Below are 17,932 nucleotides of genomic sequence, written 5' to 3' on the forward strand. Positions count from 1 at the left end.
ATTCTTAATGACCACAAAACTCATACTTTGTCATCTAGACTACCACTCCCTTCAATAAGAAATCAAGAAAACAACATTCCTTATTAAGTGCCAAAGATGGGAGGAAAATAATGATGATTCACACTTCGTTTTATTAACATATGAAGTAAGCATCCATTCATAACAAAATTAGCTAAAAAATTTTACCAAATTTCTATTTACTCAATAAAGATTAAATGAACACAAACCTCTTCACATAAGATTTTTCTTTTAAAAAAAGTCATCAAAAATTTAATACCTTAAGGAAATCAGTTAATCATGTGAACATATTACAAATTAAGTTACTATTTGTTTATGTAATATTGATGGTGCTGTGTTAAATGTGTTCCATATATTACCTCCTGTGAAATAGGTACTGTGAAATTTTCACAGTACCCTTGTGAAATAGAAACTATTTTTAGCTCTATTTATAAACAAGAAAAGTAAGACAGAGAAAGGTTAAATAACTGATCTAAGTTCACAATGCTACCAAGTAATAGCTCTACCAATTAAATTCAGGCAAAGCTCACTCCAGAACCCCAGCCTAATCACTATACTCTACTGCTGTATCCACATTTAAGTCATTTACCCTAAGTAAAATCTTAGCTCATTATGACAGAAATTTTCTTTATAAATGTGTATCAGCAACATGGCCTACTAAAAATACTTCAAAAGGAATTTAACTGTCTTTGACTTTAAATTTTCTCCAAAATACATATATACACAGAACATTAAAAAGTTTTTATATCTATACAAAAGAACCACTCCCCATTTCCTTTCTCCTCCCAAAAGCACACATACCTGAAGGTTTCTACTGGTAAACAGGGTAACTATGGTGTAGTAAAGTATTGTATCATTAGTCATTTGGGAACATGCTGGCAAACACTCTTGCCAGAAAATCTGCTGAATGTCTCCTATAAGCAATTCACATCTCTCAACACAAAAACTTCACAATGATGTGTATAAAAAGTACAAGTTGTCAGATTCACCATAATGGTAATTCAGGGACTTCTAGATTTGGTAATCTGTACCCTAAAAGCTTTTTTTTTTTTTTTTTTAGTTATAACATCTCCTTAAGAGTAAATATAGGTAACAGTATTTACAAAAGAACTTACAAATTCATTAATTATGCACAGTAGTTACCTATAAAATGTCTTACGCAGGTTTCTTCAAATGAGTTCTATTATTCTTTCCACTGATCATACCATACTTTGAAAGAGTGTCTGATTTCCTATGATTTTACTTTCCTAACTCATAGGCTCTGGCCATTTCCCATCATAGCAACTAGAGGAAATTCACAGAGAAGCATTTGTAGATATTTGTATCAACACAAAAATTTAATCAAGATTTGTTTCTCATCTAAAGCAGCCCTAAAAATTTTGCTTTAATGAACAAAATTCCTAGCTCTAAAAAGTTAAATAATTGAAATTAGTCTGTAACTTATACACTAGCTCTAAATGGGATTTGGAAGAATTTACAGTCAGAAATCATGCCAGGCCACAAAGACTTCTTCCACTGAAGATTTATTTCTCCAAGTAAAACATTGGATAATGCAAAGTGGCCAACTCCCATATATACTTGGTGTTTTCACATTAGATTTAAAATTCAACTGGCTAGAACTTCATGCTAGTATAAGAACCAGTCACTTTTAATACTTACTGTCACATCTAACTGCAAACAACAGGAGTACAACTATATGCTGGGAGTCATGGACTAGGTGAATGAATGTTTGAACAAACTAGTAAAAATCCTTATTACCACCAGAGGCAGATGCAGAAGGCTAACTTGTGATTTGCTAATGAATTGTACATTAACCTTAATCCTATATAATAAAGAGGTAATATGCAAATTACCCCTCACGCCCTCACAAGATGGCTGCCTACGCCCAGGCCGGCAGGGCGGTAAGGGACAACCAAACGACTGAACAAGCAGGCTGTATGGGGCAACCAGGCTGGCAGGGGGTTAGTGAGGGACAACCTAATGATAATTATTTCCATTTATACTAAATATAAATCAAACTGCAGGAATACCAATCAATCATTTTATATAAATGTGTTCTTAAAATTTCTAACAAATGTTTTCTCATCTGTGCCATTAACTTAGGATAAAATTTCCATAACCAACAATAAATTATATGTAAATGCTTACTTTATATATATATTGTTTATACATATATATTGATATATATCTTACATATATATTGATATATATATATATATTTTTTATTAAGTTACCTCAGCCAACTGTTAAAGTGTATAAATAAAAGCAGTACATAATTTCAAAAGAATTTATGAGAAATGAACTTTAAAAGATCCTTCAGATACCAATGGTTGCAAGAAATCATGAAAAGGGCCTAAATTTTATGGCAATTCAGATACCTCTCACTTTGATAATTCAGAACTAAATTATCTATAATTGGTCAGTTAGATAAATTTTCTTGGTACCCTAAAACCCATTATTCATTTGTTTGTATTTAAATGTTCCAATCACATTTTCATTAAATAAATGTATAATAAACATTACTTACATGTCATAGCCACCAAATTAATTTTCAAGGAAAAATAACCTGATTATATTTGGGCCAAATTTTTTGGCATCTTTCTTCCCGTTTTTAGAATTTTCTTTAATATGCCATAATAAATTTCTTTTGAAACTTAGTCTCTTCAACATGGGAATCTGACCTCAGGTTGCTAATAATTACTGGGGAAAATTTTTTCCTAAATTTGAAAGTCAAACTCTGAAGTTTCAGATAAATGACTACCTTAATCCTTTTCCCTGAAATCACATATACAGTGAACAGGCATGTCATCAGGAAGGCAAAAAGAATAAAGCAATAAGACAATAGTAAACTAAAACTAGTACTAGTTTTGGAGGATGGAAAAGAGCTAGAAGGATCACTGATGTAGTAGAAATAAAGGAAACCTAATTGCCATCAAGTGGTGATACAGTATAAAAACCCAAAACCTTATAAAGGCTCACACATTGGTCTCATCTTATGTATCAAATCCTAAAGTAGGCATGAGGATGTAAACATGAAAAATAGTTCAGTTTACTTGTGGAGTGGTAGGGAATATCAGATATTTTCCCTCTTCTCCCTGCTCAGAAGATTGCCCCCTTCTTTATCCTGGTAGAAGGAAAATGTGACTAAAAATCACTAGTGATAGAGGCCTACTGAATATCTGTTATGTTATCTTTACACTTCCCTTAACTGTCATCCTGGGAATTTCCCTTGTTTGTATTTGCTGTGTACCTTCTACATGCAAGGCACTGTTCTTGTTTTTGGTGGTAAGGCAATGTATAAGACTGATTTAGTCACTGCCTCTGTAGGGTTTAGGGGTAGCAGTTAAAACATGTGTTTTCCTTAAGAGTATGAAAAAGACAAACAGAGTTTTCTAGATACTAAATATGTTATGATTTGAGAGAATTAAACCCATTCTCTAAAGTTTTACATACTCTTTTTTACATGGGCTTTCTTTTTCTGTGATCATGCTTTAGATCTACTAGTGGCTATAAGACACCAATTTAGGCCCATTGGTGGCATTCAAAATAAAGAGTTGTCTCCCTCAAAATAACTTACATTTTAATTGGGGAAAATATTTCCTCTCACACAAAAAAAAATATGGCTTCAGAGGCAGTGAAGGAACTCCCCCAAAACAAAGGTAGCCTCCAAGATCCTTTTCAATGCTTGTGAGAAACAGGGTTCTGAATTCCTTCTTGACCTTCACCCTACCCATACTTTTCCTCATCACAATGATTGGCAATCAATTCTAATCAGTTACAAAGAAAAGAGGGGAGCAGAAAGTACAATCTCAAAATTGCTATCTAAGCTTCTGGAAGATTATTCCTATTAATGCTGCCATTTTGGGTAAATTCTAATGGAGAAAACTTATTCAATGTTATGTAAATGGCCCTGCTTAGAAACAATGACAAGTTTTGATTATATAATAATGTAAAAATATTCATAATGCACACAGAAGGACAAAGAAATTAAGGTGGTAAAAAAAAAAACTTTGCTCTAATCAAATTTTTCTATAATATACAGGTGTTGGCAAAAGCAGATTTACAGCTGTTCATATAGAAAAAGACATGCAGGTTCTGATTACTAAAACAGCTTTATTAATTCAAAAGAATGTCACAATGCACTTAGGTACAATCTCGTAAGTGCTCAAATAAATAATTTAAAAATACAAGAATAAACTCTGTTTTGCATACTCACAACTGTAAACCTTCTTTTACCCACCCCTGTATATTATTTCTTATAAAAAATGAAAAAAATCAGAATGCTCCTGTAAAATGCTTTTGCAATAAACACTAGTTAAAATACAAAAAACTTTTGAACACCATGATGTACTGTCAAAACAAAAAAAAAAACTTGTCTTTATTTCCCAAGGAACTGTTTTAACTAAAAACAAAGAGGAAAATGAAATATTTAAAAAGATGGGGAAATAAGACATAGAAGCCAAGAACTACTTTAAAAGCTAAAATGCACAGATCTATGCTTATTAAAAATTAGACCATACCACGCATGTGCTGGTTTTGAGGTTTTTGAAGGAGTGGTTAAAGCTGTTTCCGGGCTATTCACTCCTGAATTATTTTCTTTGGTAGTCATTGCAATCATTTTTCGTTGTTTCTGAGAAAGTTTGACTCCAGGAGAAATCACTTTGCTAGAAATTAATAAGTTAAATTAATTAGTTTCACTACCTCTGAGAAAGTTCAATTCTGTAAGAAATAATTTTGCTACAAATTAAATTAAACCAATTAACATTAATTTCTGCTTAACGAAGGTTATAGGTAATTATGTTGCTTTCTCTTTATCTGATGTGGTTTTACTACTACTGGATCAAAATGACCATAAGAATCAACAGTGACAATATCAGTTTATACTATCAATAATCAAGTAATACCTACATATGAGCTTTCCACTTACTAATACACACACTTGCATCAGAACTAGTCCACAATGATCATTTTAAGGGCAAGTTTCTGGCATTTAATACTGTATTTCACAAGAGTTGGACTATTAACCCAACTAAATCTTTAGCACATGTTTAAGAAATATGTATTGGAGGCTAAGCTACCTAGGAAAGAGCTTATAATGAACTTTAACATAAAATGAAAAAAAGTAATAGGAAAAGTCCTGTAGGTCTTTCCAATTCTTTAGTGCAGAACTACAACACAACAGGGACTTTCCTTTTTTTTTTAAATGATTTTTTAAACAAACCCCAAATTTGTCTTTGGCGTAGCTCCACATTTTTGTCTATTTTCTTCAATTTGCATGATGGTTCTGAGATCCATGATAGGAGGGCTGACAGGACTAAAAGACATAAAAGTTACTTTACAATGCATTCATTTTTCCATAAAGTCCTACCTCCAAACTTCACCAAAACTGTAAATTATATATAAGGTTTTATAATGAGAGGATAATTTAGGTTGGCTTCATCAGCTGTTGACAACTTCAAAAGAGATATTTTGAATGAAAGCTAATTTTATACATACATAAATAACTATTTAAATGCATCCAAAGTCATAATGGTAAGTAATATAACAAACTCTTAAAGAAAAAAAAAAATGCCAAGCAATAGAAAAATTCGTAACTTATCTGACACCATAATGAGAAAAAAATTCTACAATCTTCAGAAATAGCCAATATATTTTTCTGACTTTACACCAAGCTATTCATAAAACATGTTTTAAAAATAGTCTAGCTCAGCCCAGCCAGTGTGGTTCAGTGGCTGAGCATCAACCCATGATCCAGGAGCACCTAGTCAGGGCACATGCCCATGTTGTAGGCTTGACCCCCAAGAGGGAGAATACAGGAGGCAGCCTATTAATGTTTCTTTCTTTCCTCGTCTCCCTTCCTCTCTCTGAAAACATATTTTTTTAAAATTTTAATAAAAGGTAGTCTAACATTAGTGATTAGAAGATACTTCTACATGTTCTTACAAATATGTTTACTTAGGCAAAAACTTTTGAGACTAACTTCTAAACTATCCTTAGACCATGAAGTAACATACACTGGGACATAATAATCCATGTTCCGATTGTGCAAAATACAGTATATTTCAAAGTAATTACAGATATCACCCAGATAATATAATTGGTAAGTTAACTGACAGATATCACCCAGATAATATAATTGGTTAAGTTAATTGACAGTTTTAGAATATTATAAACCACAGTAGGTATATAAAATGAAGCACAGTTCAATAAATGCTGAAAAAGAATACTGTATTTTAATATCTACTCCTTCAGTTTTAAACTGACTTTTCTAAATTTAAAAAATATGAATAAAATATAGGTTAAGTTAAAAGCACAGTATAACCTTAAATGAATATCCTCTAAAAATTAACTGTGATAACAATACAGTTTGTGAGATCTTAGGTTATCTAAGATCTAATGTACAAAAAAAAAAAAAAAGTAAGCCTACAAATGACAAAATGGTCTTCCTGAGTGGGATTTTTAACTAATATATACTATCCTCCCCCTACAACCTCACCCCATAAAAAGATGATATCAAGTCACTATTATGTGTGTGATAGTATTTACTAATATTCACTGATGACAATACAAAGGTAATTAAATTGTCTGGAAAAAAGGAGCCTATTTTAGCTGGTTAGTAATTTGTATGCATTAAGGTAATTTTCTGTGTATTATGCTAGAAATCTATCCAGTGAAACCTTGGTTCTCAAATTAAATTTGTTCCAGAAGGGTGTTCGAGAAGCAATTTGTTTGAAAACAATCGTTTTTTCCCATTAGAAATAATGTAAACTGAATTAATCCATTCTAGACCCACAAATGATCCCCCGTCTTAACCTTTCTTTTATACAGTACATGCCTCATGTACTTTTTAAATTTATAAACACTTCTAATTTATCAAATCACCCTCTATTAGCCTTAAAGGAATCACTTTCAGCATTCTTTACAGGACTGTCTTTCATGAGGTCAGTTTGTGGCATCTTTGCTTTTTCACATACCATTGCCTCCTATTACCAGCTACCTGCTTTTAATTTATTTAAATCAACAACAGGTTTTCTACCTCTTCATCTGCCTGTGATTGCTGTTTTATGAGCACTTTCACACCCTTAGCAACATTAGCATTCTTGATGACCTCTTTATGTTTTAAAATTGTGCTAATCTTTGATTTTGCCACTAACAATAGCTAATCTTCAGATTGTTGCGAGAGAGGTGGTTTTTGTCATGTTGAGGTATCAGCATGAATGGGTTGTCTGTAGCAAACTGAAACATGTTTTCTGTGAACAACTTGGTCTAGAAACAAGGTCTGACTGCATTCATATTTTTAAATCTGCTTCATTAAAAATATTCATTTGACTAAAAATGAATTATATTTTTCAGACTATGGCAAAAAAATGAATATCCTACCTGAAAGAGCCAGCAGCCCAACTAGAAGAGCTTGAACTATCAATTCTGTTACTCGGAATGGGCTGTGGAGCAGATATTTTAAGTATTGGTGATTTTTCCCATGGTTTTAAATCTTCTCTGAAATATGTAGGAGGTGTACCATTAACATATGGTTTCTTTTTCCCCTGGGAGTAAAGAAACATTTAAAAAGTGAATAAAAAAGCAAGCTCCTAGCAGAGCAGCTAATACTGTTGGCACTTAAATAAGTTACATTAAAGAGTAAAATCATCTATATAATAAAAGTCTAAGTGACCATTAAGGTGGAACGACCAGAATGACCAGTCGCTATGATGCACACTGACCACCAGGGGGCAGACACTCAACGCAGGAGCTGCCCCCTGGTGGTCAGTGCACTCCCACACGGGGGAGTGCCACTCAGCCAGAAGCTGGGCTCACGGCTGGTGAGCGCAGCGGCAGTGGCGGGACCCTCTCCTGCCTCCGCTGCAGCACTAAGGAGCAGCAAGCCAAGCAGTAAGGAGTAGCGAGCAGGTCGGCGGTAAGGACTGCGAGAGGGCATACACCGGGAGCCCTTGGGGGATGTCTGCCTGCTGGCTTAGGGGGCCTAAGCCGACAGGTGGGACCCCCCTCTCTCCTTACCGCCCACCTGCTCGCTGCTCCTTACTGCTAGGCTTGCTGCTCCTTAGTGCTGCAGCGGAGGCAGGAGAGGGTCCCGCCACCGCCGCTGCGCTCACCAGCCGTGAGCCCACCCCCACCCCCAGTGTACGAATTTTGTGCACCAGGTCTCTAGTATGACAATAATCATCTAGCATTTTCAATTCAGTTCTTCCACAGTTTAGTGCCTTAACCAATTCTCAAAACAAATCAGCGACTATAACCCAATTACTGTGAGCTTTGGGAATAATTTTTAGGAAAACAAGTTTACATATTAAATCCCTATTTACATGAGAATTAAGCAAAAATGTTAATAAAAGTTGTTCAAATAAGATATGAAGCAGTAACTTAAAAATTAAAGTCCATGCTCTGGCCAGGTGGCTCAGTTAATTGGAACATCTTCCCATACACTAAAAGGTTGAAATTCGATTCCTAGTCAATGCACATACCTAGGTTGCAATTTGGTCCCCAGTAGGAGAGTGTATGGGAGCCAACTGATTGATGTTTCTCTCTCTCTAAAAATCAATAAAAGAACATATTCTCAGGTGAGGATTAAAATAGAAAATTAGCTTGGCCGGCGTGGCTCAGTGATTGAGCATTGACCTATGAACCAGAAGGTCACAGTTCAATTCCCAGTCAGGGCACATGCCCAGGTTGCAGGCTTGATCCCCACAGTGGGGCATGCAGGAGGCAGTTGATAAATGATTCTCTCTCATCATTGAGGTTTCTATCTCTCACCCTTCCTCTCTTAAGTCAATAAAATTAATAAAATAAAATGCTATTATAATTTTGTGTTCAGGTGAAGAAAATGAACTACTGCCGCTTAATGTAAATTGTGCTAGATTACGAGAACACCATTCTAGAGAGTGTTGCTTCAGTTAACACCAAGGAGAAGAGACTGCAGAATTTAAATATAAGCTTACATTCAAATCATTTTCTTTTGATAATTTTTAGGTGGTGTTAACTGACATTACACAAAATAATTTCCAAATAACTTAGCTATAATATACTTTCCAATATGTCTATACAGTGTTCCTATATTTTCATAAAGTGCTCAAAACTGCCATTAAAATCTTTAAAACTAGAAACATTATGCAAATTTGAGAAAACTAACGGCATATATTGTCATTAATTAGGTTTTTGTTATTTTTACTTCAAAACACTGTCCTGGTTGATTTATATAATAAAATATAAACTGTCTATACGCCTAAGTTTTGAAGTTAAGGAAAGAGTACATTAATAGACAAGTAAAAACAAACCTCAATTTTATCTGAATGAAATGCTGTTGTAAAATCAGGGGACTGTAAATCTCTAGGACTACCCACTCCTGCATAGCTTCCTTCAGAGTCTGATGTCAACAGTTCTGGAAGAGATTCCACAGAATTTGTCTTACCAGACTTTAATAATCCTAAAAGGTAAATTTAAAAAATATATATGTATTACATCCAATAAACCAAATAAAGCCAAAAACTTGCACTTATCCAGACTTAACATTTAAATTATAGCCACTCTACCAAAATCTTAATAATTCAAGCTAAAAAAAAAAAAAAAAAAAAGAAAATCTACATTTTAAACAATAGTTCTCAATTATGCAATAATCCCAAAGAAGACAGTTCTCTGGGATCTGCTTTAAAAAGCAATTCAGGTTCCTGGCTGGTTTGGTTCAGTGGACAGCATCGGCTTGCAGACTGAAGGGTCCTGGGTTCGGTTCCAATCAAGGGCACGTACCTCAGTTGTAGACTAGATCCCTGCCCCTGGTCGGGGCATTTGCTGAAAGCAACCAATCAATGTGTCTCTTTCACATGGATGTTTCTCTCCCTCCCTTTCAATCTCTCTAAGAATCAATGGAAAATATCCTCAGGTGAGGATTAACAAAAAGAAAGAATGAAAGCAATTCATAACTTTCTTTTTCCAAATTAAAATAAAGACAAAATTAATAAACTTCAGTCCCCTGCCCTTTTCCTTTCACAACTATCTCTCTGTATAGAGGTATTTGCACCCTCACAGAGGAGGACTGGCCCCATTCTGTATGGGGGGAGCATCGTAGCCTTTCTACCTCTCAGTTAGCCACCAGATTGGCCCAGTACCCCTGAAGCCAACTATGGTCTGTTTGAGGGTTTTCTTCTGCTTTTAAAAAAGAAAAAAAAGAAAGAAATCTGTGGATTAAGAGCTATTTTTAGTTAGCTTATTACCTAAAGGAAGAGCTGTTATGAAATGTATATATCATTTCTTCTCTTAAGCAGGCTAAATACTTGTCTCCCTGCCATACCTGGTATCCAGATTCATTAGCTGGTCAGCATCATAGCAAATATTAACAGAATAAAAAGTAAATTTTGCTTCAGTTGTATTTCAAATTTAGTACAATCTAAATGAAGTAGCAAAATAACCAAAATAAACACATTATATGGGCTGTAACTAAAAGTTATACAATTGATTTAAAAGCAAATAAAGGACAATATATTCAAAGAAGTATTATTCTTTTGAAAGTAAATCACTTTGATCATATATATGCCTTTTTTATGGTAATCACTGCTAAAATAGAGTTCAGAAATAACATTCAAGGTTTTGTTTTTTTACTACAATATTTTAAATACTTTTCAGGGAGGCAAATTTTTATCTAAGAGAGCATTATTTAATACTGAAATGTTCCTAAAAGTTCAATCAGAAATAAATCTAATAAAGAGAATCATTAAAGTAGCCAACAATTGTTTGGGGTAAAAAAATATTTTTCACAGAATGTCTTTTGTCTAACTTTAAAGATCAAAGCAAATAAATGTTAAGCCTTTGCACAACTGTCCTTGATAAAATTTGCCTCATACTCAATTTTTTTTCCAGAATAGGTGTTTTTGGCCCCCAATTAAATTTAACCTTTCAATCTGCCTTAAAAATCCATCCACAGCTAACCAGTCTTCAGAATAAAATCCAAATACCTTAATTTGGCATAAAATATGCAATACCCTCCAAAATATGACCCTCTCCAACCCATCTCCTATCTGCACACAACCTATATGGCTGGGCCATGCTGAACTATATGCACAAGAAATGTGCAGTTCTTTCTATTGCCTCTAGGCTTGGAAACATATTACCCCCTTCTCTTAGTAGGTCCATCTGCCTCCTTTTCTTAACTAACTTCATTCTTCAAGATCCAGCTCAAGGATCACTTTCCTCTAAGAGATCCTTCCTATCTTCTCAGACTAGTTTCTGTGTCCCACAGCAAACTTCAGAGTACTATCACTTTCTGTAACCACCCTAACCCTAAAACAGTTTTTTTTGACAATTTTCTATTTCAGTAGCCCCAGCAAACAGCATATAATAGTATTTAGTACATGTCAAATGAATTAGGTAAAGAATAGAGACATGAAAGATTAAATCCGGAAATACATCCTAAAACACTTTCCACTAACCTGTAGATGGTAGGCTCTGAATAATATCTGAAAGGTTATAACCTCCAGAACTATCTGAACGTTTACGTGGCTTCTTTTTTGCTTTTGTTTTGGCCTTCTTGAACATACTTTCCCTAGGAAATAGGAAACATAAAAATCACTTTTAAAAAATAAATTAAAATGAAACAAAAGAACTATGCATGTTGAAAAAACACATAAGGCCTGGCCGGTGTGGTTCAGTGGTTGAGCGTCGACCCATGAACCAGGAGGTCAAGATACATATCCCCAGTAAGGGGAGTGCAGGAGACAGCCGATCCATGACTCTCCCTTGGTGAAATCAACTTAAAAAAAAAAAAATTAAAAAAGAAAACACATAAGGATATGCATGCTGCAGTCACATTTATCTTTGTGATCTAGAGCAAACTCCTTAATTTCACTGAACTTCCGTGTGTTACTATTACTTATTCTAACCCTAGCATTTCTGTGAAAGTTAGAAGATGGTATATGAGAAAATTCTTTGAAAGTAAAATACTGCTCATGTTCATATAAAAGCTATTATAAACTATAATCTTGAATGAGAAATATTTGCTGATAACTTTAAAGCATTTAAAGGAATACTTAATTCCCTAAATTAAGTATTATTAATCAGGAAAGGAAAAATAAAATTATCTATGAGGACTACAACTACCTTTCACTAAAAATTACAGATTTCATTCTATAATTTCAAGTTATACAGGTCTGCTATGAATACTATTATTTTGTAAAGGATAACATGTCAATGCTAATAATTTTATTATAATTTTTAATATAATAATATCTACATCAGATATCTACAAACTGCCAAGTATCCCAAATGCTAACAAACTCTAGAAAAGGAATTAAAAAAGCAAAAGAAAAAAGGATATATCAGAACCCAAGAGCAGTTTTCAATGAGCTACACACATACACACATAATACATTGCATATACGTAGTAAATGACCTGAACAACCAAAGATTTTAAGTCATTTACCAAGTAGAACTAATTCTGTTAGCAGCTGATAAGGGAGCCTAAAACATGAATTGGAAATTCTAAGCAGAGCTAGTCAAATGGTAGGCCTAGTACTGGACATTATCTAGAACCTGGAATACTTTGCTGGAGGACTCCCTAATGTTAAGTCATTGTAGGCCATATCTCTTGAACCAGTTAGTTTCTCTATAAATCTAGTCTTCATACCAATGTGGGGGAGGGGCGATCACTTAGTTGAATGGGGTTCAGAAAGAAATCAATGCTCTTTTCCAAATCCAACCACTTGCTCTGATCTTTTTTTTCTCTCTCTTGTCTTCATAAACCTGGTACCTACCTCTAATTCTTACATCTTTCCAGAATTATGTTTTAGTTTTTTTCTGTTCTGTCATTACTGCTCAGCAACCTCTTTCCAACTTCCAAAGCTGTCATCATGTCTTGACTGCCGTCTTCCCCTATCCTGCTCTCTGGGCTTTAGTGCATTATGCTTTTTGTTTCTTTAACCTCAGCAGGGCTTGGGAAGGTAGTTAAGATAAATGCTTGAGAAGGTAGTTCAATCTGAAGGCTACATTCCTTTCATATTTACAGGTAATTTTGTTATATATGCAAATATAAAGTATTCATTTACTTTGTACTATACTAAGGCTAAGAATGAGCATAAATGCATGTCTTATGTCAGGTTTCTCAATTTTTTTCTTTCAATGTCAATATGAAAGTGTCCAAGATCTGGAATGGGGAGGGGGGGGGGGGGGGGGGAGAAGAAAAAAAAAGGAAACAAAGCTTACGAATTATTTTGTTCCATATTTATTTCTTCTTTCAAAAAAATATCTCCATCTTCTAGTTCCAAGTAGCTAATATCTGGTCCATCCTGATATGGTGTAATGACTCTTTTATCCATTGCTGGAATCTACAGAAAAAATATGTCACCTTTTAAATACAAAATTTACAAAGATCTCTTTAAAAATTGATATAATATACCATTTGTTTTAATATATAGTGACATTAACTAGAAAAAGTCTAGAATGCCTAATGGCTTTCTAAATTTAAATCAAGGGGTTGATTAAATAAAAGATTATTCCATTAAGGCATGGGGGACAAAAAAAAAACCTTGACAGAAAAGCACCCCTTTATTAAAAATACAAACTAGCCCTGAAGGATCCCGGGTTCGATTCCTAGTCAAGGGCACATGCCTGGGTTGCAGGCTCAATCCCCAGGAAAGGGTATGCGGGAGGCAGTCGATCAATGATTCTCTCTCATCATTGATGTTTCTCTCTCTCCTCCCCCTTCCTCTCTGAAATCAATAAAAATATTTTTTTAAATGCAAATTAATCTATTTGTTATAGGAATCATGTAAATACATGTTTTTGCACTGTCCTGACCTTTGGTAAGTAATAATGAAAGTCCCTGAAGCTTTCAATAACTTTCATTTATGAAGAAATTAAAATATACTAATCTTATCGTTAAATATCTTCTATTTCAATTATCCTATTTATCTATGGAATCTGTAAAGAAATACTAGAAGAGGTCAACTGGGGAAAAGAGGGGGTATATGTAACACTCTCAACAATAAAGATTTAAAAAATATATGTATATAAAAAGAAATACTAGGTCCTGTTTTCTAAAAGACCCTAAAGTATTAGAATTCATTAGGAAATTATTCCACTGAGATGTCTGACCTAATATAATGCTTTCGATGATAATATCAAAAGAACATAAACCTTACCATTTTTCGGTAAAATGCAGAAAGATCCTTCAAAACACCAACACTTAAAACATCAAAGGACCTAACAAGTAAGATACAAAATTTTATCTTAATACTTAAGTAACTTAATACCTGTCAAGGTTTTCAAATATGTAGAGATAATTTACTTTGCTGAATAAATAAGTTATTTTTAAAACATTAATATCTAACTGCTACATATTCTTTTAGGAAGCATGCATAGTTATATATTTCAATAAACAACATGAACACACTAGACAAATATCTTATATAAAACTCAAACAACTCCTATAAATGATAGAAAAATATTTTCTATTGTAATGAAACAGCAGGTACATATTCATTTTTTAACTTTCATTTTCCACAAATTATAATCTTTAATTATAGAAAACAATTGCCTAACTATCAGGATACCTAAATTTTATCTAGCATTATCACTGCTACCAACTAACTTCATGACCTTGAGCAACTCATATTACCTTTCTGGGCTTCAGTATCTTCCTGTGTAAAATGACATTCAGAGTACATCAATAGTATTAAGGAACTCTCAGATCCCAAAGATGTACTTTAAGGCACCAGTGAAAATTTAAATCAATTTACATTTTGAAATATATTTTAAACTATTTTTACAACTAATCCAAAACAATGTGCATATTCAAATGTGTGCCATACCAGTTTTAATATTTTAAAGATAATTAACTTGTGATACTATGTCCTCATTGGTGTGCTCTTCTTTTTCTGTGCATATTTATTTGCACTTTTTCAAGCAAACACGTATTTGATTAGTAATGGTCAAATCTGCACAAATCTTTGTTTTAATGCAAGTCATATATGGCTACTCACGTAAAATTACAACAGTACAGACACTTGTGCCATCCTTAATATTAATAGTTCAGCTGATACTTGTCACAACATAATAACTGAGTAACAGTAGTATGACTCATCATTTTCCAATATATTTTAGATAGGTTTGGTGCTTATTCTACATTTTGGTTGATTCCTATCTGACAAACTGAATGGGCTTAATTTGGTTAATAATTGCTGTGATTAGAATTACTAATGTAATGTCAGCAAATAAATTAGCTTTATTCTGCAATTCTAGTCTGTCTCTCACACGAAAATTCAAGAGAAATTTTCAAATGACATTGTCTAATATTCCATAACATTAATATGTACTAGGAAAGCATTGTTTACAAAATAACAAAGCATTAAACTGCCAAAATATTATTTCCTCTAAATTGAACCCTAAGAGGCAATTATTAAAAATCTGTTAATAGAACACTTTATTTCAATCACTTTTGGAATTAGTTTCATTAAAGATTATAATGACTTTAAAAGGTCAGTTATTGCCCTAACCAGTTTGGCTCAGTGGATAGAGTGTCGGCCTGTGAACTGAAGGGTCCTGGGTTTGATTCCGGTCCAGGGCATATACATTGGTTGCAGGCACATCCCCAGCGGGGGGTGTGCAGGAGGCAGCTGACCGATGTTTCTCTCTCATCGATGTTTCTAACTCTCTATCCCTCTCCCTTCCTCTCTGTAAAAAATCAATAAAATATATTTTTAAAAAATTTTTTAAAAAGTCAGTTATCAAAAACTGTTATGATTTATAATAAATTATGTAGGTCAAAATTTTCTTGATTCTTTACCAAAAAAGTTTTCTGGGTTTTCTCAGCTTTAATATGAAGATATAAACAGAATCTGCTTGGCCTGTGTGGCTCAGTGGTTGAGAGTAGACTCATGCACCAAGAGGTCCCTGGTTCAATTTAGTTGAGGGCACATACCTGGGTTGCAGGCTCAATCCCCAGTAGGGGGCAGGCAGGAGGCAGCTGATCAGTGGTTCTCTCTCATCATTGATGTTTCTCTCTCTCCCTTTCTCTTGTTCTCTCTCTAAAAATCAATTAAAAAAATAATAAAACCAGAATCTAATTCATAAAGTTTTCATGAAATTAACTGTATCTAAGTAATACCTTTAGAATGCTACCTGGCACAATAGTATTTGTTATCATTAATACTTTTATTGTCATTATTACCATTAATAATTATTATGGCAGTATTAGTTGTTATTATTATTATGAGTAACACAAAATACATTAGATACCAAAGCTTTAAAAATGCAAACTGACACCAAGATCTCTAAACTCAAATTTGTGTTCACCAAACACTCATTTTTCTTACCACTGACTTTATAATGAATAAATGTAATAAAATTTTGACTTTATTAAAAATATGTAAATTTATTTCATTAAAAACAATCCACTGCTAAAACAATTGAAAACAGCATGATATTACCAAGATCCCTCTAATTCTAAAATGTCTATGACTCCTAAATCATTAACATCAAATAATTTCCATCCAGGTAATCCTCATAATATGAAATATTAACTTATAAAACAGGATGTATATATATTTAGCTGACATTTTATCTAAAATGAGTAATTTTTCATAAGAAGCATTTCATTACTCATTGATTTCTACATAAAGCCTTCCACACACCTACCAGCTTGCAACAAACTAGAGAAAATAAAATTTTCAGACCATCCCTTGCAGCCTAAGTTGGACAGGAAATGTCTTAAAGAGAATAAATACATACAGAAAATAGAAATCAATCAGTAACAAATTTTATGCATGCTTACATATAAATTAAGTACTAGTATTACAGATAGTGTCCAAAAGCCAAGGTCACAATTACATAGTTACAAACAAACCTAAACAAGCAGAGAGATGCATACATATAAAAAAATATACTTGTGATAATATTGTTTCACAACTTTGCAACCAGAATGTAAGCTCTACTGAGGATTTTGTCTATTTTATTCATTGTTGTATCTTATCAATGGCTAGCATATAGTAGGTACTCAAATGTTCATGGAATGATTAAATCCGCTTACATTTCATTTTTTCTACAAAACCAGAATTTATCATTATTCACTTTTAAATTACTAATATAACTGCTATTATTTCTAAATAATTGCTTTTGCAATGAACATATAATGTATATACCCAACCTACCTTGCTTCAAGTAAAGCTGCCATATTCAGTCCTATAAACTGTAAACAAGACAGTTTCAATTGCTCAGCATTATACATTGCTGCAAATTCTAGTAGCATAGCAGCATTCTTGAGGGTAACTACAAAGGAAGAAAATACATGCAAAATGAGATAAAAGGCATGCTACTACAGAAAATAAAATACTCTTCTAAAGTTGTCAGGTTTAAACATTTAGAACAAGGTAAATTGTTCATTTCTTGACAAAAATAACTTATACAGAGACAAATATATAACTCACTTTTCTTAAAATATATTTTTATTGATTTCAGAGAGTAAAGAAGAGGGAGAGAGAGAAACATCAATGACGAGAGAGAATCACTGATGGGCTGCCTCCTGCACACCCAGTACTGGAGATGGAGCCCACAACTCAGACATGTGCCCTGACTGGGAATCAAACCGTGACCTCCTGGTTCAAAGGTCAATGCTCACCCATTGAGCCACACCAACTAGGAAGAACTCACTTTTCATCCTAATATGCCAAAGTAATTTTAAATGATTGGTTATGAGAAAAAATAAAAACACATAAAAAAATTTTAAACAGAGAAAATACAGAAGGTGCATTATAGTCACCTAAAAGCAAACACATAAGAATTAATAATCTTCCACCTAATATTTTTAGAATACTTTTTACTTTAATTGATAACCAGCTTTCCTTTTCATTTATATAGCACAGAAGTCATCCTCTCGTCTATAAAACTAAAGCTATTCTTAAGAATAAGAGAAACTTAT

At 33.4% G+C, this 17,932-nt stretch overlaps 1 protein-coding gene across 1 annotated transcript in view; it reads right to left on the minus strand.

Moving 5' to 3' along the window:
• Nucleotides 1-17,932, minus strand: part of IBTK (inhibitor of Bruton tyrosine kinase) — an 86,237-nt gene that overhangs the window by 18,581 nt on the left and 49,724 nt on the right. Inside the window, exons 18-25 of the mRNA XM_028160307.2 lie at nucleotides 17,166-17,283; nucleotides 14,160-14,220; nucleotides 13,222-13,343; nucleotides 11,454-11,566; nucleotides 9,309-9,457; nucleotides 7,399-7,562; nucleotides 5,240-5,332; nucleotides 4,539-4,682 (exon numbers count right to left, since the gene is read on the minus strand). Of these exons, the coding sequence (XP_028016108.2) occupies nucleotides 4,539-4,682; nucleotides 5,240-5,332; nucleotides 7,399-7,562; nucleotides 9,309-9,457; nucleotides 11,454-11,566; nucleotides 13,222-13,343; nucleotides 14,160-14,220; nucleotides 17,166-17,283 (964 nt within the window). The remainder of the gene's footprint in view (nucleotides 1-4,538; nucleotides 4,683-5,239; nucleotides 5,333-7,398; nucleotides 7,563-9,308; nucleotides 9,458-11,453; nucleotides 11,567-13,221; nucleotides 13,344-14,159; nucleotides 14,221-17,165; nucleotides 17,284-17,932) is intronic.

Source organism: Eptesicus fuscus, chromosome 10 (assembly GCF_027574615.1).
Source record: "Eptesicus fuscus isolate TK198812 chromosome 10, DD_ASM_mEF_20220401, whole genome shotgun sequence".
NCBI lineage: Eukaryota > Metazoa > Chordata > Mammalia > Chiroptera > Vespertilionidae > Eptesicus > Eptesicus fuscus.